The sequence below is a fragment of the Glycine soja genome, chromosome 11, assembly GCF_004193775.1.
Source record: "Glycine soja cultivar W05 chromosome 11, ASM419377v2, whole genome shotgun sequence".
NCBI classification, from domain to species: Eukaryota; Viridiplantae; Streptophyta; class Magnoliopsida; order Fabales; family Fabaceae; genus Glycine; species Glycine soja.
Window position 1 is genome coordinate 42,382,442 of NC_041012.1, and position 26,099 is coordinate 42,408,540.

Genomic DNA, 26,099 nt, shown 5'->3' on the forward strand with positions numbered 1-26,099 from the left:
ATGATAACTTATTAATTCCACTAATTTATAATTTATAAGCTAAACCTTATTCAACTAATTTATAAATTATGATCGGTAGTATAAGTTTATTAATTTTTATAATAAGTTCTTATCAATCGATTCGGCAAAAAAATTACATTAACATGCACTACATAAATATTAATTAAAATCATTTTAGTATCTGCATTAATTTAATTCAATCTTATACAAGTTTTTGTTTTCCTTTCCTAAGGTATTTTTTTAGAGGCAATCTTGTAAGATAAAAAGAAAAGCAAAATGCATAAAATGATACAAAATTAAAATTTGAAATGTAAAAAAATCATAATTGTTTAACTAGTAATCATCTAATCTAAATCTAAATCTAGATTCTAGTATTAGAGCAAACTCGCCACGTGAAATCAAACTACGTTGTACGTGCAACTACACATTTTTTCTTTACAGTAAAGCAACTGATATAATTCTAATATCAATTTTGCTGAGGATTATCCTTCAGGGTAACGATTGAAAATTAAAAACGAATAAAAAATAAAAATATAATATTTAATATTATTAATGCGTTGCATGCGGTGGTTTTTAATAAAAAAATAAAGAACTTCGATTATTTTGTTTATAACAATGGTTAGTAAGACCAATTTAATATATATTATCATCCTACAGTAGTTAAATAATTAAGTTCATGAATTGCTTATTGCTAGCTATATGGTGATCGACAACTTCAAATTTTGAGTCTCTCACTCCCTCAGTTAAAGCTCACATCACATTAGATTACTATTTGAAACCTTCAAGCTAGCGAGTCTCATATATCTGTTCTTTGTCTCTTTACTCTTTGTTTTCAAGGATTCCTTCTAACGAGCAAAATGTCGGCTAACTGTGAGAAAATGGTAGCCATCCCTCCAACGACCAACCAATGGCCACAGGTTCTCCATTTCTCTCTCACACACATATTAATTAGACAAATACATGACCAGTGCAATTTTGTTGCTTTGCTTTTGGAAGAGAATATCTCCACTGTGTGTGTTGTTATCATACCCTAGAACAACGCCACCTTAAACTGGGTCTCCCTTACTTTGTATATTTTTATTAATTTTTCTTACCCTCTAAATATTTTCATCATCAGGTGGATGATCACAAGGTCTTGATGGGTTCCAACGGTGGAAGTAGTAACAACAACAATAATAAGGTATTGGAAAAACCAGGTCAAGATCAGCTTGTGCAGCAGCAGCAACAACAACAAGAAGCCCCCAAGTGCCCTCGTTGTGACTCATCAAACACCAAGTTCTGCTACTACAACAACTACAGTTTGTCTCAGCCACGGCACTTCTGCAAAGCCTGCAAGCGCTATTGGACAAGAGGTGGAACTCTCAGAAACGTTCCTGTTGGTGGAGGCTGCAGAAGAAACAAGCGTGTCAAGCGTCCATTAATAACGACAAACCCTTCTTCTGCTGCCATTGACACTGCTGCTTCTAATAATTCTTCTAACTCTTCTTCTGCTCCACTACAACCCCCGATCGACACTGCTTCAACCTCAAATCACATCAACCCTTTGTTTTATGGCTTACCAAGTAGCTCTAGCGATGTGAATCTTCCATTGTTCTCTAGGTTCGGTTCTAGAATCTCCAGCTCCGGGTTTGATCTTCAGCTGAATAATGCCCTTGGATTAGGTTTTTCATCCGGGGTTTTGTCCAATGAAGCTAGTGATAATAACGGTTACAGAAACTGGTTTGGTTCAAACAATACGCTTCTTTCAAGTTATACATCCACCACTAGTACTACTACTCCAGCTATGTCTTCTCTTTTGAGCTCTTCTTTGCTTCAACAGAAGTTCATGACAGATGGTGTTGATAGCACCAACACTTTCCAGCATGGCTTAGGCTTAACCCCACTAGAGCAGTTGCAAATGGCAAGTGATCATAGCAGTGAGGCAGGGATGGTGGCCTTAAAAGACGTGAAAGTAGAATTAGGACAAAACAACAGGTTGGAGTGGAATAATGGTGCTGCTTGCCAAAGCCAGATCCAGCATGTGGGCTTGTACGATCCTTCTCTTTATTGGAATAATTCAGCGGCAACAGCTTTGGGTGTTTGGAACGATCAAGCTGCTAATATTGGTTCATCAGTCACTTCTCTGATCTAGAAAAATACAAATCCAATCGAATCAAGAAGTATGGTTTTCAAGTTTGTCTCCCCCTTCTGTCTCGTTGCTGCTACTTTCTTCTTTTTCTTTTTGTTCTTCTTTCTTTTGGGCCAAAATGGGTTTTTGGTTTACTTAATTAATTACATCAAAATTTAATGAAAAGAGAGGAAAAGTGATACTTGTAAGAAAATGGGAAAGCTAAAGCCTAAAGGTGAGAGGAGTTTGGATCGGAGTGATCATGTCAGCTGCATCCTGCAAATATATATAAATTTCTCTTCAGCCCTGTTGGTTTTATGTGTCAAGGTCGTTGGGAAAAGAATTGCATATATTGCTCTGAGAGGAACCTCGGATCCTCTTCTCTCATCGTCTCACAGTTGCTGCGCAGTAGTGTTCTCTATGGAAATGCTTTGTGTTGAATTGAAGTTCTCCATAGTTAAGTAAGTTGGTCTTTCATTTTGTTATGTACATATGCGATGACATTTCCTTTTCTTTTTTCTTGTCTTGTAATGTACTACTATCTGTGATTAGCTAGGTGAGGTAGAGGATTTACTGGGTATGATGCTGTCCTTAAAGAAAGGAACTAATATTGGTTTCATTTTTGTTAACTTTGTGATGATTTTTGTTTTGGATAGGGTGAGAATGGGAATATATTGGGCATATCTGGTATAATGGTATAGAAGAGAGGGGGATTATTTACTTGGCTTTAGGTGATTAATGATTTAATGTATGTCGGTGGTTTGGTGCTTATATGTGTTCAACCTTGTTCTATCTATTGGTTCTGAGAAACTAACTTTGGTCCATGCACAGAATATTTGCTTTTATTTATCCATATATATATATATATATATATATATATATATATATATATATATATATATATATATATCTTTTCAGATACTTCACAATATTGAAAACAAATGAGCATGCTGAAATGGTATGTAACTGTAAGATGGCCTAGGGAATCTAGCTAATATCTCTTGCTCACGATAGGAACTTAAGCAGTGTTTGGACTCGTGCTGTCCTACAGTGAGAAGGGACATTTCCTCAATATTTCAATTTTAAGTGATGCATAACAACAATTTTATAACAAAAAAATATTATATTTTCATATAACAAATACTTTTTCAATAAAAAGATTATACTTCTTCAAACTTATTGAGAAGCAAAAAAAAAAAAAAAAAAAGCCTTCATGTAACCTATCTCTCGTAACATTTACACCATAATTAACTTACTGGGCTATATTTTAGTTCCATATTTTTAAGGTAAATCAAATGTAACCCGCATTGCATGGGTGAGCAACAGATCACGTTCTGGATAGGCTGGGGTACGTAACAGGGTGTTAGTACCAGGTTAATATTTCTTTTTTTCACACCCTTTATGGGGTATAAAATTAGTGGTAAAATGGGTGTAAATTAATTAAGAAAACCCCACTTGGGCCTGTCCATGCAGCAAAGCTAAAGTTTCAGCTTTTATGGCATCAGCAGCAGCAGCAGTAGTAGTAGTACCATCAAATGAAGAAAACCCCACTTTCCAACTAGCTGCTTCATGATCTCAGTTTCCAATCCGAAGAGAGTGAGGAAGGCAGCTAAATTCCATCAATGATCAATGGTTTAACGTGCAACTTCCCAAAGGAGACTCAAGGAATGAGAACCATCACGTGCACTACCAAGCTCACGTTCAACAAGAACCAAATCTCCATACAGCAGATTTATATTAATTCTTGATGACATGATGAGAGATATCCCATTTTTCCTCATCAATTTCTCCATCACCAAATCCACCAAACAGTCGAAGCAAATAAATAGCCCGTATCTTAGTTTTATCAAATTATTCCTCAACCAATTAAGCTTGAATATTCTGGGACATGAAACCTGGATGGGAGCTAAAACTGAACCTGAACTAATTTCTTTTGATTAGAATTTATTTGAAATAAACTTCTTGTAAATACTAGAATGTTCATGAAATAAACTTGTAGTAAATATAACAGAAAGTTAGAAAACGATGAAGTAAAGAAAGAGAAGAAAATCAAAGAGAGAAAGTTAGAATATTAAATGATTATAAGAAAGTTTACTATTTTTTTTATCACTCAGAAATAACAACAAACACAAAACACTTAGGTCTCACATGGAGAAGAAGAACCTCTCTTAGCCAAGAGATCCGCACAATTATTCCCCTCTCTAAAAGTGTGATTAATAGAGACATTCCACTCCTTAGGAACAAAACTGTGAATATGGTTGACTAAGGGAGCATAAACATGAAAGGGCAAGACTCCTGCTGTTATGAAAACCACAACCAGCTTTGAGTCAGTTTCGCAAATGAGATACCTGATGCCAATAGTCCACGCCAAGAGCAAACCTTGATTGATGACCAATAACTCTGCAAGTCCCGGATTACCAAGGGAACTCCCGTCAGAATTAAGCTCAAAGCATTGATCCATAGAAAGTTTACTAATTTATAATAAAGATTACGATGATACTGGAACTATTCAAAATAACATAAAAGACTATCACAATAAAACTTAATTATTACTGAGAGATACATAACAAAAACGTATTTTTATGGGGGTGAACATACCAAAGGCCTCCAAACCATAAGTGAAAACAAGATTTGGGCCTGAGGGCCGAACTTAAAAGAATATATATGGCCATATTACAAATGATAATTGGGCAAAACTAGTTTAGTTAGACTCTATGGGAAGTATTGGCAAACAAGTTTTACTCTGGGAGACTAAAAAAAAAATATGTATATAAATAAGAAAGTCATGAGTCCCAACTGTTGAGACATTTTTGGACAAATATGTGTCACTCAAGCTTTAAGTTCATTAATTCACTGTTTTGCTCTGTTAGGAAAAAAAACTTGCACAATTTTTTTATAAGAATACTAAAAAGATGTCATATAAAAAAAGAATTAGAATTCTATTTTAGTAGTATTTAATTAACAGAAATTAAGCTTTTAATATAGATACTATAAATCTATATACTAATAATATGATACAATACATTATATACTAACATAAAGGAGTATATTTTTCAGTAAAAAAAATAATGTTATACCCTAGTATACACAATACATCATATTATTAGTATAAGTTTAATATTTACGTAAATTCTTTTCGACAAAAGTTATATTAACTAAGAAAAAATTAATGTCTAACATTAGTATACAATTTCTTCTAGAAAATAAATAAATTAAATATATGACTTACTTTGATTTTTCATCATTTTAATTATATTATTTGATTAAAAATAGTATTTAAAAAAATTTATTCGCATATATACTCTATTATATATATCAATGCAAGAGACATACTAGGGTTGGGCTAGTTGGGGGTGGTTTGGATAGTTTATATAAAATTTTATTTCTTATCTTTATACACATTAAAAAAAACTTCATTGAATTGATATTTTAGTGTCATAAACTTTATTGAATTTCTATCTTAAAATTTGCAAAACTGAACATTTGTAGATATTAAGACATAATATGGTGTGCTATCATATAAAAAGGATAAAATATATTTTTTATTTCATGTACTTTTGATAAAAAAAATTGTATATTTAATCCTCGTAATTTAATTTTGATTAATTTAATTCTTAAACTTTTAAAAAATATTGATTTTCATTCTTTCGCACAAACGATTTTCACCGTAAAGAAAGACGAAACCACTGCTTTTATAAAATCCAGAAATCAAATTAAAATTTAGGAACTAAAATCAAAATTTACCGAAACATACAAAAACTAAAAACATATTTCACCATATTAAAATTTTCTTGAACCTAACTCACTCCAAAAAATGTTCAAAAGAACAGGATAACTCAAGTTTTATACAGCGATGTGATAAAAATATAGGTTTATCGAAAATTTTTATGGCACTGTTATATACATAGATATTTGAATTGGCTTAATTATTTTCAAGTGAAAAAAATACACAAATATAAAATGATATTTTTTTAAGATCAATAATATGATATTTTATAAATATATGTGTTTCTCTTCAACTCCCCCGCCCCTGCGCTGACTTATCTGTAGACCCCCAAAACTTGTTCCCATGGTTTTCAACCAACATAATCTAACATAATAATATATTGTATTTTATATTACCAATGAAAACGAGAGTCTAAAATAATACTAATATTTTTCAGCAACATAATCTTTGCCGTTTTCCCACACCCCACCAAATTCATTAAAAACATTTTGGCTAAATATTTATTTTTAAACCAGAAAAACCCTCCACCAACATCATTCTTGATGGAAGCCAAGTAAAAATACGACAACTGGTCACAAACCAGACACGAGCAGTTGTATTGCATGAGTGCATAGATTTCGTCACAACTCACAAGCACAACCTTTTTCTGTTGAAGACAGCAACTAAACCAGGACAAAATACGCGTGTGCGAAGGCTTATATTAAAATTTTTTGGTATGATAGCGTCAAACTTTCAAAACTTTACTCACACGGAATCCCAAAAAATTAATAGAAAAATAAAGCAAGGGAATGTTCGAAAATGTTTAGTTGTTGGAACCAAGTCAAAACTAGGTTGAAATATGTGTTAGGGAATAATATGCCTTGTTCTTCAGGCTAAAGAAAAGAATCGAATAAATTCCATCACCACCATACACACCTTTTTTTTCTCTGTTTTGGATTTGTTGATGCCTTCACTTTTATAAGTCAATGCTTACTGTTTGTTAATTTACAGTTGTGAGGAGCCTATGATCATGCTGTGTAGTGTGTACATACAAGTTGAGAATAGGGACAACTTCTATAAGTTATCATTGACATAATCTGAATTTTGGTAAAAGTGATTTTGTTTTACTAGAAAATCAAAAGTAATAAGAATAAGTAAATTAAAAAGGATAAAAATTTAAAAAAGTAGCATTAAAAGGAAAATCTTAATTTGTACGGTCAAAGGTTTCAAATTCAAAACTGAGTTTCAAAAAACAATTAAATAATGGCGGTAAAAAACTCAATTAAAGAATCATTTTCAGTATTTTCTATATAAAAGAAAATAGTAATTTGTAGCCATAAAATGAGTTTGAGTGAATTTTCTGTAGAATATTACATAAAAAAAAGTTATACTATTAAATTTAATCTACAGTAATCCTGCGCAATTCCTACGTACTGTGGCGTGCGTGCATGCAGACAATACAATAAATAATAATGTTTTCCTACACGGGAAAATCTAAGGAACCGAGGTGTGGACTGTTCTTCAATTTGGCCATTGTGTGATTCTAATATTGAGTCAACTTGCCATATATTTTTTTAGTTGTCCAGTTAAAGCGTGCTCAATATTAATTAGACGCGCACGTTATAGATGATTTATTGCTGCATCAGAATTCTTTTACAGAGGTCTTTTTCAGTTTCATGAGTCATGAATGGAATTGATCCTCAACATCGATTGCGGCGGAGAAGAAATGAAATGCTATGGGAATGTAAGAATCATTCTGATATTTCAATCAGAATCTGAATATTGATCATAACTCCTTGATTCATATACCACCTCCTCAAGGCACTATGAAATGCAATGTTGATAATTCATCATTCCCTAAAGAACTGTAGCACTGGATTCGGAATTGGCATTAGAGATACGTTTGGGAATGTGATGGCCTTGTATTGATGTCCAGGAAGGAGAAGCCTATGGGTTTACTCTTTGCTATTCAAGTTGCTATCGAAATGGGGCTGCAACAAGTGTGCTTTGAATCTGACTGCAACAAGTGGACAAATTAAAAGCCGTTGCTGTTGATTTTTTTGAGTTTGGCAGTATCTAGTATAAATGTCCGTCCTTACTTCCATTGAATTAAACCTTTTCCACATTGATTATGCTAGGAGGCAAGTTATTGGTGTGGTTCATTCTCTTCTTAAAGCACTACCATCTTATCCTATTCTCCATATTTTCCAGCATATTTCTGGTTATATTGCTTCTTTAGTTATTAATAGTGATATAAGTCTGTTTCTTTTTAAAATAAAAACAATAATTTTAGAAGAAAAACTAGTAAAATGTGAGATAACTTCATAATTAATTATTTGACAAAGTTGTAATTAAATAACTATTTTTTTGTTTAATTGGTAAGGAATTGGCTCTAATATATATTAGATAACTTCATCATATAATGAAAAATAAATTATTTTGGCTAATATAATTTGGATTCCTCATTTGAGTTTTTTCAATTTCACATTAATTCTTAACTTTAAAAAGATTTTTACTTTGATGTCTTGAAGTTTGTTTGTTATACTAATAAATTGATCACTTTTGTTAGTTTTTTGTATTCAGATGTTGATTTTGGTTGTGACAAATGTTTATAGCAATGATGTTTCTTATAATTTTTTACATGTAATTAATTAAGTTGACTAAGTTAACTAATGTGATAAACTGAAAGAAGGGATAATTTGATTTATTAATGACATTTTTTTAAAGAATTAAAGCAAAAAGAAATTAAACATAAAAGACGAAACTGAAAAAAAATAAAATCAAACGAGTGTTGATTGTAGTCAATTATTTCTGTGGGTCACATTACACATGCAGTCAGATATATTTTGTTTTGATGAAAAACGGTCAAAAATACCATTTATAATAGCGTCGTCTAAGATAGGAAATCACCACATGCAGTCAGATATATTTTGTTTTGGTGAAAAACGGTCAAAATTACCAATTATAATAGCGTCGTCTAAGATAGGAAATCACCAATCCATATAACTTTTACAAACTCAAGGATGAGTTTATGAGGAGACAAGATGTTGCCCATACTCTAGCTAGCTTCGTTTGAGATAGGAAATCACCAATTCATACAACTTTAACACATCTACTCATTTAACACATATCAGATGTGACATAAGTGTCAAGTAGCTTAGGTAAAATTATTTTTTTCAGAAAAAAAAAACACAGATAGAACCATGAATTGAAATGAATGAATGAATTTAGATGAATCAGTAGAGCTTACGAAAATAATTGGCAAAGCAAATAGACAAAGAAAAAAGTGGCTGCTTAATTAATCTGAGAAACTAGTGGATCCTAATAGGAGATGGGCGAAGCAACAGAGGTGTAGATGAAGGGTGACGAGTCCCATTGATATTAATTTTTGATGGCATAGATAAGGGGTCCACCACCACTAGCTCATGCTATGTTACTAATGATATATTTTCTCACACAGCGCGAGAAAAAAGAGAGTCCCACCCCACGCATACATACATCAAAATCATGGTGGATTAGATTGTGGTGATAAAGCCAGACACTGGATTGTTCCTCCGTGCATGTGTCACTAACAGCTTTAAGCAAACACGACCATATGTAGAGTTGAAGGAGCAGAGTCAGCAAGACATGATGTACAAGGTTCCCCACTCGCTCCCACGTTCTCATTTTCTCTGTGACTTCCATTCTAAGGCTTTACAAAAGTGGCTCCTGCAGGGTTAACCTTTGTATCGAAATACTGTTATTTATTAAACTACTTATATTGGTTGCCTAGTATGTAATGTGATGCGTACGTATTTTATAATAATTTGCGTATTCAAATCAATCAATTGATCTACATCTCTGAACATATATATTTGATATGCTTTCTTTTACTATCATATTCAGTTCCTTTAACATATTTTCTCTTTCTCTTTTTAATCTCATTGAACACACTTATTCTTTGTTTGTTTAGAAAATCAATAGTATCACCAAAGTCAACACAATTTTATATATATCGATCAAGTCATAGAAAAAAAATGAACATGTAATTAATAAATTTAATAAATATTTTACTCCTAAGCCGTAATAACAAACATGAGTAATGTAGTACTTTACACTTTCATTCTCTAAACATGGTTATTCGAGCTGGACCCATGCATATGTATATGGGTAATGGGTCAAACTTATACTCTTGGAATTTTTAGTAGTTACTCTTATACTTTTGGTTAATAACAATGAACAAATATTGTGATAAAAAGACTCTGAAATTCAAGTTAGTAAGAAATTCAGGTAACATTATGCATCTTAGAATGAAAACACACATACACACATGTACACATAGTTTTATCAATTTGGTGAAACTTAGTTTAAGTTTTCCAACTTTAACTTTCACCAATTTGTTCTATAAACTTTTTAACTTTCATCAATTTGTTCTATAAACTTTATAAAAACAGTAATTTTTGTTTCTTTTTATGATTAACGACGTATGTTAAGTATGACAAAAATTATTATTTTTGTAAATTAAAAATTGAAGTTTGAGGACCAAAACTAAGTTTACTTACAAACAACTAAAAAATATTTTACTCTTCAATTATGATATTTTTAAGTGTAGAATTTGTTGATAAAGTGCAAGGACAATTATTAAATAAGTCAGGTCATCTCAATGCAAAATGTGAGGAGCCCTTAAATATTAGCTAGTTAGTTTAACCTTCAATCTACAATTTAAGGTTAGTCTTGTTACATTCTACAATTTAAGGTTTAGCTTGAAAAAAATGTGCGTGCTACCACATTTTCACGTCCAATGGATAGAAATAATGCAAAATATGCATTCATGTTACCTGCATCCATTTTTTTGGATGAGTAGCCAACACACTAACCCTCTATTTGATACCCATGATGAAATAGAGGAGAAGAATGAAGGAGAGGAAAGAAGGGAGGGAAAGTGGAAGAATATTGGTTGTTTGATAGGATGGAATAGCAATGAAATATTAAAAAAAAAAATAGATGGTACCCATACTGGTAAAAACAATTCACACACTCAGCTCTATAGTAGAGAGAAAAGAAATAAAGTAAAAATATGTGAGAAATAAAATGGAAAATAAATGTATTTGGTAAAAAAAATAAAGAAGAAATGAGAAGAGAAATAAGTAAAAATAGATAACTCACTTTCAAAATTAATTCCACTTTAAATCTCACGTACCAAACAATACTAAGTTATTATTTTTATCTTTTTAATATTATTTTCATCCTTTGAATCAAACAAGTAATTGATTTCCTTCTATTGTTCACATATTTTTCTTTTTTTTCACCTACCTGTTTCTTCTCTCTCTATTACTCCTAAAAGTCAGTGGTAATTCAGAAAATCACGTCAAATTGCAATTGATATATCTTTTATCCAAACAAAAAATCACATAAGTTTACATTCAAACATGTAATCAAACATACGAAAAATGTATTAGTAGATAACGAAGTATTCACGCTCACGTTAGTCTCCAAATTTTTTAGAGATAAGAATCTAAATTTGAACCAAGTTCATCTTGTGAGAAATTTCTCTACTATCATTAACATAGATACCTGCCAAGCAAAAATTTGTTAAATTGCCACCCCTAATGAAATGCTTAGCCAGAATTATGCTAAACTGGTTTTTGGTGACCAGTGACCACACCACAGTGGTGCTATTTTCGTACATTTTTTGCTCACTTCCTCCCTAGGCCACTTTTCCATGACACCGCTTAAGCTCGTCTCGTGTGTACAGCAACGCTAATATGCTAGCTAGGGTGAAGATATTTTTACGTGCAATTTTAAATTTTTTATCCCAATTAAGTCGTCCTATGCAATTTTTTAATTGAATTGAATTAATTACTCAAGTTATTTTGTTTATCTGAAAACAAAGTATTTACATAATCAGAAACTATGAGAATAATCATCGGAACGTAAATCGGCAAAGTGAATTTTCAACAAAATCTTTTACATACATATGATAAAAAAAAAAATCAAATTTCAGTCAACATTCGTAAAAAATTTAACCATTTATCAATTACGTTGGACCAGTTACTTAAGTTATGTTTTAAATCATCATTTATTTTGTTAGAAAGTGGTAAAAATACTTATTGAAAGAAAAAAATTTATAATCTGAACATATTTTTAAAAGGTTTGGAACCGTAATACAAGCATACATTCATACGCATAATAAATATATATTGGTTTTAACGAGATGCAAAATCAACTGAACCACTTGCCTCTAACGTACTTTAATTTAATTTTCTATAGTTTAGTTAAGCTTGCTCCTATTTATATTGTGGAACAGTTATACGAACATCAACCATCATTTAAACCATGTATAGTCCTGCCAAAAGAAAAGGGCGAAAATAAGAAAGAAAGAAACACCCATGTGGACAGTGGGTTAGATAATCAGGGAAACCCATGCAGGTCACATGCCCCCTTTTTTTTTTTTGTAATTGACAACGTCGAAATACAAGGACAAGCAACAGTTTGCATGCATTATTAGCTTGGAGGAGTAAGATTGACATGCTCCTTAGTTAAGTAAGATTGACATTCCCTCATACATGGTACGGAGAAAATGCTTTTTTTTTTTTTAACACAAACTAGACTATAAAAAGTTATTTTTTTTAAATGTATAGAAAAATTATATATATAAATATAATTACATTATTACATATCATGTTATATATACTATCAATTTTCGAAAACGAGAATCTGATACTAGTAATGAGGCACAGGAAGCTGAAGAGCAATAGTAAAGCGCACAAAGCACAATTGGAAGTAAAACAAACGGGACTCTTTAAAGTGAAAGAGAATTTGGATCTTCAGTCACCCACATGCCGAATATGGAACCATTCCATCAACTTTTTCACCAAAGACATTACTCCCTTTGTGCATGTATTTAGCAAAGTTGCCTCGTTAATTTGGAATTTTACATTCCTTTTAGACTTTGGTTTAAACTAACAAATCATACTATGCTTTGATCTAGTCAATAAGTAAAAAGGCACAGGATAAAAAAACTTCACCTGATAACTGTATAATTATAAAATTATGTGTAAAAAGTTTCGAACCAACCTGACCCAACCAACCCAGAAATTCTCTATTCAACTATCTATGACACTGGAAGAAATAAAATGCTACTACGGTCACTGATCCACCGTTTACATCAACTACACCAACAACACAAAATTTCTCTACGGTCCAATGTTTGCACAATCAACCAAGACCAATACACCTGCTACCGATAACTAACCTATGCTACAAGATTATCATGTACCTAACTAAAGGACATCAAACAGATCATGAAGCAGGTAAAAGACAAATCAATTGTTCAGAAGTACGACTTGAAGGATTCTCAGGGTGCAACAGGTGAATGAAATCACGGTGGAGGACCATACCCTGGAAGATTAGGCCATTGATTCGTGACGAAAGAAGAAGAACCAGCACCAACATCAACACCAACACCACTAGTACTAGTCCTCTCAGAGTTACCACCAATAGTGGTGCTGATGGTGCTCCACAAAGAGGCATCAGAGGCTCTATTACTAACATTATTATTGATGAAGCTCTGAGGCCAATCATGCTGAGAAACACCACTGCCATTAGTATTAGTATTAGTATTAGCCATGCTGGATGAAGATGGATTAACCAAACCTTGTTCATACAGAGACACCATCTCCCTTTCATCACTCCCCATTTGATGATACAAGTACGGTGGACAAATTTGCCCAATTGGGCGCTGAACATTGAAACCAGATAGAAGGCCCAAATTGGAAGAACGCAAGGCGTCACTCCCCGCAATAACATTTAGAGACTGATCAAAAGGGTGTGATGATGACGGGTTGAGTGAATGCATAGCAGCCAAAGAAGACAAGTATCCACCACTTTGGTAAAAGGGTGAAGCCACAACTGAAGAAGGGTCTTTAGCCTTCACTACCGATGTTAAGGGTGGTGCTTGAGTTTGAACCACCATCCCTTGCGGTTGTTGTAGAGGAAGTGACCGGAAAGAAGAATTTATATTCTCCGATGAAGATGATGAGTTAGAAGTCTTGGCTCGCTTCCCCTTGCGGCAACCGCCACCAACAGGAACGTTCCTCAAGGTTCCACCTTGAGTCCAGTACCTCCTGCATGTTTTGCAAAAGTAACGAGGCTGTGACAGGCTGTAGTTGTTGTAGTAGCAAAATTTGGTGTTGAGAGAGTCACATCGAGGACATTTTTGGGGTTGTTGAGGAGCCTGAGCATGAACTTGTGCATCACCTTGTTGAATCTCCTTCACTCTTGAATCTCGAGGTTGCTTGTTCATGCCACCTCCTTCTCCAACTCGTTGCTCCATCTCGACTTTTGACTTTTGTGTTTCTGTGTCTGTGTGTGTGATGTTTGAGTGATGTGTTGTCTTGTGTGTATATATACTAGAAACTATAGGTGGTGGTTGGTGGTGGCTTGGAGGAGCATGCAGGTAATAAGGGAAAGTAAAGAGTGAAAAGTGTGTGGGGATTTCAGATTTGAGGGGTTGTATTTGAGTTCTACGTGTCTGCGAAATGTATCTGAGAATCTACAATGACCAAAACCACAGAAACTTACCTTGTGCATGAGTTCCCACCTACCCACAATTTTATTTTAACAAAAAGAACAACTGGGGTATCTCAAATTTCCATAAAAAAAAAATAAAAAAAACAAAGCAAAAAACTTTTAAGGGAATATCTAATTTGTGTGTAAATGGTATTAATTCAATAGGATCGATCCTGTGAAATCTTGGTGGATTCTGACGATCTTGAAATACAATAAATTTCCGTGTTTTGAACTTTGAAGTGTTGTGTATATGGAAAAAGATTAGGAAAGGTGGAAACTTGGCATGTAAAATTGGGCGATTCTGAATTGATATGCAACGTGGACAAAAAGTCCAAAACGGAAGGGTCTCAATCGGGAAGAGAGGTACTTAATTTAGGGGGCAATTATTTAAAAGAAAAGTGAACAACCCTGAGGAATGCAATGAGAATTTAGAGGTTTGATTGACAAAAAGGACACAAAGAGTGGGAACAAACAAACAAACACCACCTGAGACTTGTAATTCACAGAGGTGATGTTTTATGTTTCTCTATCAATTTGTGTTGTGAGTCTCAGAAAAGTGAGAAGCGATTAGAGAGAGAAAAAAGGAGGAAATAATAGAATCATAGATGATGGTAGTATTAGGGTATAGAATAAGGACCACGAGGAAGAGCCTGAGGGATGAGGCGGCTGTAGAGGCAAGGAAAGACCAAAGACCCAAGAGAAATGGTGGCTATGTCAGAACTGTGCAACTCTCTTTCTCTCTCTCTTTCTATTTCCTCTCTCCTTCCTTCCTCTACCCTTCTTTCTCTCTTTTTCATTTCATTGCATTGCATCCCACTGCTGCTCTTTTAATTTTTAATTGAAAAATTCATATTCATTCTGGATATATATTATTGTGTGATTGGGTAAAAATTGAAAAAATTGGAATGAAATTAATTTTAAAATAACAGATTTTTTATATAAAACATAAATCATTTGAGGTTGTTCTAATCAAAATTAATTTTTAAATTCAAAGTCAATTCTTTTAACACTTATGAACATCGAATTATGTTCAATTGGAGTTAAAATGTCAAGCACCAAACAATTAGATTAATGCATTTTAGATTTTAATACTTTTTTCCTTTTACTTTTGTCTTATTTTAAATTTTAATACTTACTTTTTTCTTTTAGTTTCGTTTTCATTAATTTTTATTTTCTTATGAGCAAAATTGTTAATTATTTAAAATTTCTATATATGAAAATGTATGTTAAGTTGATTATTTTATAACAATTATTTTAACTCTTTGTTTGTCTTTAGTAATTTAATAGTTAAGCATAACAAAAAGTAATTAAGAGTTAGAGATTTAGAAAGGATATTAATTTTTAGTTATTTATTTAATATTATTTTTTTAAAAAATATTTTACAATTTATTTCTTTTGATAATTACTTAAATTGTATCATTTAACAATTTATTTCTTTTAATGATTACTTAAATTGTATTGTGATAAAATCTTAATTAAAAAAAAACACAATTGAAAAGAAAAACTCTTCTTAAAACATGATTGATTTCGCAAGTTTTCTTTCCTTGAACTAGGTATCATTTCTTATTCTTAGGTTTTTCTTTAAAGATAAACAAATTTAATGGTTGATTTGGCAGTAATTGGTTCAAATTTGCATACATGGTCCAAGTAAAATAAAGGTCAATGGTTATTTTTGTTAGAGCAAAGCAGGGACCATGTCCTTCGACCGCCAAACATTAATAAAATTGAATTTCTATTTTTGTTAGTTTCCGATAGAAGATAAATGTGTCTTATGGAGGGGAAGTGCGCTGACATCATAAGATGGGTGTTGTTAGTTACCTTAAAATAAATTAATTAATTAATATCATTTTACCTTCATCTTCATGGTCCAGTACTCACAAGTCTAATCAGAACTAAACTGGAGTGAGGGGTATACAAATGTACCACGTTATTGCTTCTTGGACAAGCCAAACCATGATGCAATCAACGGAGATGGTGCTGACGTTATATCATAGAGGGGTTACAACTGCTCCCACACACACCCTACCACTTCTTCTCCAACTTCTCTGCATCACTGTATATTATGAAAAAAATTATAATTGAAAGAGACAATGATAGATTCTTTGACCAATATGAGTAGTCAATAAATAATTCACATCACCAAAAATATACCATGTAAATTCTTAAGAATATAGATTCCTGAATTAATGTTCCCAAATAACCATCCATACGACATGCCATGATTTTTGTTTTTTTTGTTAATTTATCAATGAAAATTACATTTGGTTGTGGTTGTGACAAATGTAGTCAAAACAAATCTGAACTTATTTAAAATTTGTAGTTTTATACAATTTAATTTTCATCATATTAATTGTTTATCTTTAGATGTTGTATTAATCATAAGTCTGTACGGCATTGAACCAAACAAGGGCAAATTAAGAGAAGACAAAAGTTTTATGGGTTTTTTGGTCCTTGCGATGTTTTGCAGTATGTTGTCCATCAAATGTAGGAACCTGCGGGCCATGGCATTACAATTTGGCCCAGAGAACGTTCGTGGCACTTTCATTGGGCTATGAGGATAAAGTCGTTCGTCAAAAAAATAATAGACTCATTGACCCAAAAGGAGAAAAAATATGTGCTCAACTCCGCTTGAAGTGGTGTCTGCAACACTATCTATTTAATTTGTTCTTCCCAATAAGTTATGAAATTTAATTGTGTTATAAAAAATTACCTTCGAAACACACTTTTTTTTTTTTACAAGCATTCGAAACACACACATAAGACAGCAATATTTAATTTTTTTTTGTGGCTTAAAATTCTATTAAAATATCCCTAAAATTAAACAAAAATTTCCTCTACGACAACGAGTGCATAGTTTTTTCTTTCTTTGTTTCGTTAAATTAGTACGTAGAATGCTACCTAACTGGAATTGATACGACAACGAGTATAAACTTTTATTCCAAGAGGGAAATGTGCACTCACCTTAAGCTGAACAAACAGATTTTGCCCATGTCAACTAACAACTTATACATGTCCAACTTATTCGCATGTTGAGAAGTGGAACTAGAAACATTAACACACACCAGAACACTGTATACTAAATGAAAACATTGATTTTCTAATAACCCTTCTCACCATAACTCTTCTCTTCAACTCCACAACATCATCATCCTTCTCTTTTGCACACTCTGCTCTTTCCCTCACGTCCCTCTGCGTCTTGTGCGTATTCTTTGGTGCTTTCTTTCACTTCTTGTGCTTGCTCTTTTGACATTTCATCTGCCTTGCCTCTTGCCTCTGCAGAATCATATCCTGCGTCTCTGCTTCGTTCAGCTGCATTTCTTGGCTGCAAAAAAATATATATAAATAAATAAACTCTTAAAATTTAAATTTAACTCAATTCCAAAAGATTAACACCGGTGGAGTGTGAAGTTTGCAAGATTCAATATCTAGCAGTGACTTCTTTTTTTTATACAGACCACATATATTTTCTATAGGATACAATCTTCAATAGGATCATTGTCTCCCTCCAAACATTTAACAGAATTGACCAATAATTAGAGTAAAATAATTTTATGCCAATTGATCAATGAGATTGATGATATATTCTAATTATAACTCTATATCATGTTAAAATTAATATACTTAACCTATTTCATAAAATAAAGATTATACTACACTTTAGCAATATCACTCATAGATAAGCTTAAAATCTCTCACATAAAAATGAAAACAGAACTCAGTTGAAGAAACATAAAAATCAAATCAAAATAGAACAGAAATAAATTTTTCCAAACTTGTAAGATTATGTGAGGATCACCAATAAAGTATAAAACACAAAATATACGATACAAGAGATAATTTCACTATAATCAATGAAGATAACAGGGTCGTTCAGAAGATACAAGAGAACCTTTGACAAGTGTAAAAAACTTATTACAAATAGTCAAATCAAAACCAAATCCTCAATTGATACAACAGAGATAAAAAGATAAAACTCCAAAATATAAAGTAAATAATGTGAAATACTTATCTCTTTATCAATATCTTTTGAAAATTACAATGATTTTCCTCTCCTTTCTTTCTCTCAATCATTTGTAATTATTTTTCCTCTCAAATGAGTCTCTTTCAGTCTCTAATCTAATTTCTTTCCATTTAAATAAATGAGATATACCGACCTTCTTATTTGGACATTTATTCCACATAAGAAGGGAGTCCAAAAAATCCAACATCAGCTTGAGTCCAGGACCTCCTGCATGATTTGGAAAAGTAACGAGGCCGTGACAGACTATAGTTGTTGTAATAGCAAAATTTCGTGTTGAGAGAGTCGCATCTAGGACACTTTTGGGGTTGTTGGGGATTCTTTGCATCTCCTTCACTCTTAAATCCTGAGGTTCCTTGTAATCCATAGAGGTGATCTTTGAGTAGTGTCTCGGAAAGTGTGAAACGATGAGAAAAACAATGGTGAATGAAATGGTGGCTATGCCTGACCTGGATTTTCAATGACAAATTGGAAGGGAAGAGAAAAAAAATACAAGTGACTGATGTAGCATGATATATGTTTCTTTTATTAATTTATCATTGAAAATTGACATTTGATGGTGGTTGCGACAAAAGTAGTTAACATAATTTAATTTTCATCATGTTAATTATTTATTTTTAGATGCTGTTTTAGTCATCATAAGTCAGCACAAGGACCTGAAGAGAAGCCGAAGTTTTGTAGTAATTTTGGGTCTGTCGCTAGTTTTGCAGTTTGATCAAACTTTGATGCCCTTTAATTATATATTTTATGCTACAAATTAAATTGTAAATTAAAAAATATAGCATATTATTTTCAATATCGCAACAACAATCATATTTTTTTTAATTTTCTTTAATACAACAAGAAGCATATGGAGATACAGTTGAAAGTATTATTTGGGAGGTTTCCTTGTTTATTTACAATTATCTTTTTGGCATATCAAATGCCATGAATATCTCGGGAGCATTCCATTAAAAAAAAAAACTGCAAGCATAAAGTCCGGTTAGTTCTCCTTATTAAAGGACCACTTTCACTTTTTCATGATTAATTTCTGTCCTTAAATTTATTTTTTAGTCTGAAATTGCAAAAAAAATGTAGACACGGACTGAACATCCTCTAACCCATTAAAGTTATTCTTTTTCTCAACTCTTTTTTGTTGCTGTGAAGAATTCGTTGTTGCAAAAGTTCCCTTCTTTCTCTGTTTGGCGCTCTAATCTGCTGTTATTCGACCAAAATATATATTACAGCACTGGTTTACTTGTTACCAAAGAAATTATGAAATTTATTTGTTTATGAATTTGATGAATTGATTATACCCAAGAAAAGTTTTCTAAAACTTAGCTTCGAAACCCATACCTAACATGCCAACATTTGATATTTAATAGAGAAATAAGATTGACCTGATCGTGAAAAAAAAAAAAAAAAGATTGTGACCTGATCGTGAATAGAAAAAAAAAAGATTGACTTGCGTGAAGTTTGAATTCTTTTACCAAGAAAAATTAAAAAATTAACGACTAATTATTAACATTTTCAATTATTTTTTTTATATTTACAGGTCATATAAATATCCCCTATCTATCCTACCTCCCTAGTCACTACCCACTATATGATATAAACAACATACAAATGCTCTTATAGAAACCAGAAAATCACTAATGTATTGTGCATGGTTTGATTTTGTTAACTTTGTACTTAGAATGCTACCTAACTGAAATTGATGATGCATGATAGCAACGGAATATGAAATACGGAAGAAATATGATTAATATATAAACTTTTATTCCAAGAGGATATCATGGCTGGACAAAAAGATTATGCCCATATTAACTAACAACCTTGATATCCCCAAGTTATCCGCATGTTGAAAAAAAAAGAAGAAAAAAACATCACTAGAAACATAAATACATAGATACGGCATAATAGTAAGAAATGGAAGTACTAAATGAAGCCATTGATTTTGTGTTCTCTAATAACCCTTCTCATGGTAATCTCTTACCAACTCTCCTCCTCATCTCCACAACATCATCATCCTTAAGACCACCATGACCATCACCATGATCATCATCATCATCATCATCCTTGCCAACCACCGTCTCCTTGATCTTCTGCGTAGTGTCCTTCGCCGTCTCCCACGCCCCTTGCACGCCCTGCTTCGCCTTCTCCCCCACGTTCTTCAGCGCCTCCCCCGCCGACGCCGCCACCTCCTCCGTCTTCTCCTTCGTCCTCTCAGCCCCCTCCCTACTCTTGTCCGCCACCGTTCCCGCCGCGTCCTTGGCACTCTCTTTTGTGTCGTAAGCATACTCTTTCGTCTTCTCCGCCGCGCTCTCCGCCCTGTCCCTTATCGACCCCGCAGCGTCCTTCGTCTTCTCCTTTGCGTCGTGTGCGAAATCCTTTGTTCTGTCTTTGGCTTCCCGCGCTTGATCCTTGGCCCTGTCATAGCCTTCATTCATCGTTTCTTTGGCACTCTCAGACATTTCATCTGCCTCGCGCCTTGCCTCGGCAGAATCATACGTCCAATTGGTTCTTCCGTCTCTTCTTCCTCCTTCTGCTGCATTTCTCCACTGCAAAACATTTAAACAAAAACATAAAAGTTTATGTTGGAGCATAACTCAAGTAACTTAGTTATATCTCACATGAATATTATTTGAGACCATAGTGTCCAACTATGTAATAAATTTTTCATGAATGAATGACCTAATAGACTCAACAACAACTAAAACACAAAAAAAAATTGCACCCAGTTTATATATACTATTATTTGGATGTATCATTAGTGAAAGTGAAATCTCCAACATATACATAAGAATCAGAATAGAACCCATTAGAAGAAACATAAAGTTGTGATTGTGATGAACTTACGCCTGAATTGGGAGTAGAGGAGAAAGTGACCATGGAGGGTTTAAGGGAGAGTGAAGGGGCATAAGGGAGAGACTTTGAAAAGCGAAAAAGCGCGCTTCTGGTTAAGAACATGGCTGCCATATCTTGTTTTTAGGTTTTTCTCTTGGGTGTGGTTTGGTTATATATACTGAGTTGAAGTTGAGTTCAGTTTCGTTTCTACGTGAATTTGATCGGCTAAAAGCTTGAATGGTTTGACAGCGTTTTGGGAGAGCTGCATGTTGGAATGAAAAGGTGGCAAACAAGGGCTTTGGCACGTGTGTTTGAGCCTGCCACGTGTTCTCGGCAATTTGCCACGTTCTTCGTTGGTCGGTTGAGATTGATGTGAAGAAAATGAGTAGCTCTCTGTTGCCCAAGTAGTTCAGTAAGTCCAATATAAGCCAATCTTTTGTTGATCAAATAAGCCCCACCGCATTTACAATGGGAATCAATGCTATTGGCCAATTTTGTATGTTTACATAAATTTAGGATCACTCAAGGCATAATATTTGATCCAAACAAGAAAAAAGTCATAATATTTTATTAATGAAGTTTTACTGAATGTTAGTTCGAGATTAGCCTTATTAGATACATTCATGAGTTTGGTTTATAAATTAAAGAATTAATTATAAATTTTATCTCTCTAATTTTTATTATTTTATAAATTTTATTTTTCTTTTCTTGAATTTTATCACTTGAGTTTTAATAAAATAAATTTTTTAAATTATATATCAAATTCAGTGATTTTAAAATTATTTATTAAAAATAGATGATTTTAACCTATGACATAAGTTATAATTACAATCGATGTAAAAAATTTAAAAAATAATTTTTTCACATGTGTTTCTTATTAACATGATAAAATATTTAAAAAAATAGATAGTAAATTTTACGATATTTTAAAAGTTTGATGGTAAAATTGATATAAAAAATAATTTGAACGGTAAAATCTAAAAAATTATGAAAGTTATATAGTAAAATTTGTAAAAATAAAATTTAAGTGATAAAATTTGTAAATTAATGAAAATTTAATGATAAAATTTACAATTAAGCCTAAATTAAATGAGATAAAGCTTAAATTGAAAACTAAACTTGTTAATTAAATGGGCACAATTTGATCGTTAAATATAATGTGTTTTGTTTGATTCATGGATTAACTCAAGAGAGACATACATAAAATATATTATTCCAAAATAAGTTTTCAAATGTTTACAAATCAAAACAAGTTTTTAGTTATCAATTTTTTTTTTATTTTAAATAGTTTTCTTTTTAAATTTCAGTATCATTATTTCAAATTTAAATCCTACAATTATTTTCCACATCATTATAATAGCGAGTTGTTTGAACTTTGAAGGGGAGGCAACAATATAGATGGAATCAAACTAATAGTAATGGTGAGAGCAATAACAATACTTGTAATGAGAAATTAATAGTAACGACGGTACAATAACAACAATAGGAGACAATATATAGCTAGTTATAATGGTCACAACAAAAACGAAAGTGGTGGTGATTTTTTTTACTCCCTTGGTAAAATGGTAGTGATTATATGCGAGTTAATTTTTTTTTTTTACTAAAATGCTTCATTATATAAAATATTTTTTTATATAAAATGATCACACTGTAGTTTAAATCTATAAACTCAAGCATAATAATGCATATTACATGAGTTAACAATAGTGGTTACATTAAATTGTATTACCAAAAAGAGATATTTGAATATTGTTTTCACAATTAAGAAAATATTTTTAAAAAAAATTTGCACTAAAAATGTCTCAAGATTAATAAAATATTTTAAAATATTCCTTTATTTCAATTTCTTTGAAAGAAGTTCATGCTTGGCTAATGGCTATGGTAGAAGGTTGGCCGCAGCAGGAGTAGAATGTTGAGAGGAAAACTTTTATAGCAAGAATGCGAGGGTAGAAAAAATATGCCAGCGTATAAATATCAACTTCAAAAAGTCACTAATTCCAGCAAAGAAAAAAACATAAATTCCATTAAACTGTCGAGCAAAGCATAAAAGTAATACTTTAAAAAAGTATTTGAATACCAAAATACCAAAAGAAAGGGATCATGAAATGAGACTTATCAAAAACTAGAGCGAAGATTAAACTTCATCTGTCTGAAAGCAGCTTTATGCTGTGGCTGCTTGTTTAGTTGCACTGGAAAGCTTGGATCTTCTCTTAGCCAAGCTCTCACTCCGGCGATCTCTCTGCTCCTTCAATCTGGAGGCAAGAAGTTTCTGGTACTCTGCTGCCTCCGATTTTGCTTTGGCGATTCTCTTCTTCTTATCTGCAATCCTTGCCCTCTTTCTTTGGAGGGTCAGGGGAGTGACCAGTCGTTGTATCTTCGGAGCTTTGCTCACCTTTTTCCCTGCAACCAAACATATGTAACTCAGATTAGAAACCATCACAATTTGTATATCCAAAAATAATCTCCTTCAATGGGTCCTCCATCAAAAAACAGCATAAATATGCAAAACAAAGTTTTCAAATTTGAACGAGAAGTGAGATCATAGCAGATACCTAGATAACCTCTTAAGATACATGTGCTAATTTTTTAAGATTTTTCAAAAAGAATGACTAGAAGAAAACACATTTTTATCAAAAGTCCTATTTTGCTACACACATAAACCTCTGAATGGATGATTTAGATAAATACTTGCTGCAAACAAAATACAAACTATATACAGGATTATAGGTAAGTTTCAAAAGAAAATTTCATAAAACAGATAAGCTCTGTTAATGTAGTCACCTTCAAACAAACAAATTTGATAAATTCAAACTTAGAGGTAGGAAGCAGGCACCAGAAAAGATCACAGGTATAAATGGGTTAGACTTGTAATTTATTCTTAAGGAAAAAATAAATCTCTATAGAACATTTACAGAGAGAAGACACTTTACCATTTTTAGTTGTAAATGTTCTCCTATAGGTGTTGACATACTTCCTCACATCATCCTCCTTAGACAGGTTGAAAAGCTTGCGGATTTTGGAAGCTCTCTTTGGACCCCTCATTCTTGGCTTTTCAACATCTGTCAGGCCAGGCAAATCATTTTCACCCTTCTTCACAATTACCAAGTTGAGAACAGAGAGGTCAGGGCTGACAATGCACCCACGAACAGACTTCCTCCTACGCTCTCCATTGCGCCTTCCGTAACCACGGAAACAAGGAGTTCCTGCTCAGGTAAGCAACAAACAGAAATTTAACATTGGACCAATAACATAAATTGGTTATGAAAAAGCAGTACCTAAAAAACAAATAAACATGACCTTACTTGAAAGAAAAGGAATAAAAAAAACACGAGTTGTTAAACAAAGAGGTATGACGAAGAGTAATCATTTACAAAATATTCAAGGCATACCCAAATTCAAATATAGAACACGTGAGTTGAATGAATGCTTCAAACTAATAATTAGGATGTATTTATAATCAGCAAAATACAAAAGGCTTCAGAATAGACATACCTCTATGCAGCAAGAGGCGAACACGACCAGGGGTCAACACTCCTTGCTTCATTGGAAATCCTTGCTTGTCGCAACCTCCAGTAATTTTGAAGACATAACCTTTGAATTCCTGCAAGTAGCAAAACAAGAAAAGGAGAATAAGCCAATCATTGATCAATGTTTCTCAGGAAACACTGCACTGTGGAAGGATTCCAGCCAAAACCATACCTCACCCAGAGCATCACCAACAACCTCTTGTGAGATCCTCTTGTCCCAAAATGCTCGCCTGCAATTAAAAACAGAATTATCATAACAGGAAAACAAGTCCCAAAACCAATCAAAATTTAAACAACACAGATTCCCAGTCCCATTATTTACCAGTGCGAGCATAGAAATGCTACGAGACATTTTAACATCAAATTGCATAGCCCAATAACGTCAAGGAACACAATCTCTTCAGATAACTTCTACGGAATAACATATATTAACCAAATTCACATTTTTTAAGTTAGCAATTTATCCAAGGACACTGTTGGTAATTACTAATTACACAACAAAGGGAAAATAGATTAACGGAAAAATAAAATGATGAAAACTTACAGCTTCAGGTCATCATCGATCTCCAGCTTCTTCTGACAACCGGTGGTGGGATTCGCAATGTTGAACTGCAAAAGAAGTTGTGTGCGGACATAATTAGTCCCAATGGCAAGAAATCGAAGCAGAAAGCAAAATTAGGGTTTCAGAGGACAACAAACCTTCATCTTGAAATCTGCCTTCGGGTCTCTGAGTTTCTCTGTTCGCCTCCCTGTGGGTAAGTGAAAGATAAATGAAATTAGGGTTTTTGAATTACCGGCGTGACGGTGACGTTGTTTTTCTTCATTGAATAATTGGGCCCAACCAACCCATAACCAGAAATCCAACCTTCAAACTGCTACGCATCTGGGTTGGCCCATGTAATCCACTCCCCCTTTTAGCTAAGTTCACACCTTTTTATTTCCCTTAATTTTTAAAAAGACTATATTGCCCTTACCCTCTCTCATTTAAAATTTCTCACCCACTACTAGTGAGGAAATAGGCTAGGTCGTTCGTCATGAACTTATAGCCTAGCCTAAATTATGCTTAGGCCAGGCCAGACTTCATAAAAAAAAAGAGGTTAAATTAATTTCGATCTTTTAATTTATTTTTTAGGTTTTATTTAATTCTTTAATTTTTTTTTCAATTTAATCCTCTAATTTTTAAAATTAGTTTATTTTGGTTTTGTTGTCTACATTAAATGATGATGTTAAAAAATGTGCACTTAATGTTGATTTTAAACAATCACAAAGTATAATGACCTTAGCATGTCCCTAACACTATTAATTTAATTTAGACTATAAAACCAAATTAAACCAATTTTAAATATTAGAGGATTAAATTAAACC

General features: G+C 32.8%; 5 protein-coding genes across 5 annotated transcripts; 1 reads left to right on the plus strand and 4 right to left on the minus strand.

The window, feature by feature from the left end:
- Positions 1 to 680: 680 nt before the first annotated feature.
- On the plus strand, positions 681 to 2,935 carry LOC114377454 (dof zinc finger protein DOF1.4-like). The gene is made up of 2 exons (XM_028335967.1): positions 681 to 917; positions 1,118 to 2,935. The coding sequence occupies exons 1-2, from the start codon at positions 858 to 860 to the stop codon at positions 2,129 to 2,131; spliced, it is 1,074 nt and encodes a 357-aa protein (XP_028191768.1). The 5' UTR covers positions 681 to 857; the 3' UTR covers positions 2,132 to 2,935.
- A 9,856-nt stretch (positions 2,936 to 12,791) lies between these two features.
- LOC114375126 (dof zinc finger protein PBF-like) lies at positions 12,792 to 15,146 on the minus strand. The gene has a single exon (XM_028332874.1). It carries the CDS (start codon positions 14,125 to 14,127, stop codon positions 13,174 to 13,176), a length of 954 nt encoding a protein of 317 aa, XP_028188675.1. The 5' UTR covers positions 14,128 to 15,146; the 3' UTR covers positions 12,792 to 13,173.
- A 2,137-nt stretch (positions 15,147 to 17,283) lies between these two features.
- On the minus strand, positions 17,284 to 18,835 carry LOC114374096. The gene is made up of 2 exons (XM_028331696.1): positions 18,518 to 18,835; positions 17,284 to 17,685 (listed from the first exon to the last, which is right to left on the minus strand). Exons 1-2 carry the CDS (start codon positions 18,746 to 18,748, stop codon positions 17,509 to 17,511), a joined length of 408 nt encoding a protein of 135 aa, XP_028187497.1. The 5' UTR covers positions 18,749 to 18,835; the 3' UTR covers positions 17,284 to 17,508.
- A 1,280-nt stretch (positions 18,836 to 20,115) lies between these two features.
- LOC114375385 (uncharacterized protein ECU03_1610-like) lies at positions 20,116 to 21,391 on the minus strand. The gene is made up of 2 exons (XM_028333159.1): positions 21,220 to 21,391; positions 20,116 to 20,921 (listed from the first exon to the last, which is right to left on the minus strand). Exons 1-2 carry the CDS (start codon positions 21,337 to 21,339, stop codon positions 20,340 to 20,342), a joined length of 702 nt encoding a protein of 233 aa, XP_028188960.1. The 5' UTR covers positions 21,340 to 21,391; the 3' UTR covers positions 20,116 to 20,339.
- Positions 21,392 to 23,154: 1,763 nt separating this feature from the next.
- Positions 23,155 to 25,583, minus strand: LOC114372881 (40S ribosomal protein S6-like). Its single transcript, XM_028330437.1, has 6 exons — positions 25,434 to 25,583; positions 25,279 to 25,343; positions 24,907 to 24,964; positions 24,700 to 24,808; positions 24,138 to 24,410; positions 23,155 to 23,607 (listed from the first exon to the last, which is right to left on the minus strand). The coding sequence occupies exons 1-6, from the start codon at positions 25,437 to 25,439 to the stop codon at positions 23,369 to 23,371; spliced, it is 750 nt and encodes a 249-aa protein (XP_028186238.1). The 5' UTR covers positions 25,440 to 25,583; the 3' UTR covers positions 23,155 to 23,368.
- Positions 25,584 to 26,099: the final 516 nt, after the last annotated feature.

Bases quoted from the DNA above. Each gene is read 5' to 3' on its own strand.
- LOC114372881 (XM_028330437.1), bottom strand. The intron at 24,965-25,278 runs GTAAGTTTTCAT...TTTTAATTGCAG, and splicing joins ATCGATGATGACCTGAAGCT to GCGAGCATTTTGGGACAAGA. The intron at 24,411-24,699 runs GTATGTCTATTC...TTACCTGAGCAG, and splicing joins TCGCCTCTTGCTGCATAGAG to GAACTCCTTGTTTCCGTGGT.
- LOC114374096 (XM_028331696.1), bottom strand. From the start codon at position 18,748: ATGGATTACAAGGAACCTCAGGATTTAAGAGTGAAGGAGATGCAAAGA. The intron at 17,686-18,517 runs GTCGGTATATCT...ATTTTTTTGCAG, and splicing joins ATAAATGTCCAAATAAGAAG to CCAAGAAATGCAGCTGAACG.
- LOC114377454 (XM_028335967.1), top strand. From the start codon at position 858: ATGTCGGCTAACTGTGAGAAAATGGTAGCCATCCCTCCAACGACCAAC. The intron at 918-1,117 runs GTTCTCCATTTC...TTTCATCATCAG, and splicing joins CGACCAACCAATGGCCACAG to GTGGATGATCACAAGGTCTT.
- LOC114375385 (XM_028333159.1), bottom strand. From the start codon at position 21,339: ATGGCAGCCATGTTCTTAACCAGAAGCGCGCTTTTTCGCTTTTCAAAG. The intron at 20,922-21,219 runs GTAAGTTCATCA...AATGTTTTGCAG, and splicing joins CCTCTACTCCCAATTCAGGC to TGGAGAAATGCAGCAGAAGG.
- LOC114375126 (XM_028332874.1), bottom strand. From the start codon at position 14,127: ATGGAGCAACGAGTTGGAGAAGGAGGTGGCATGAACAAGCAACCTCGA.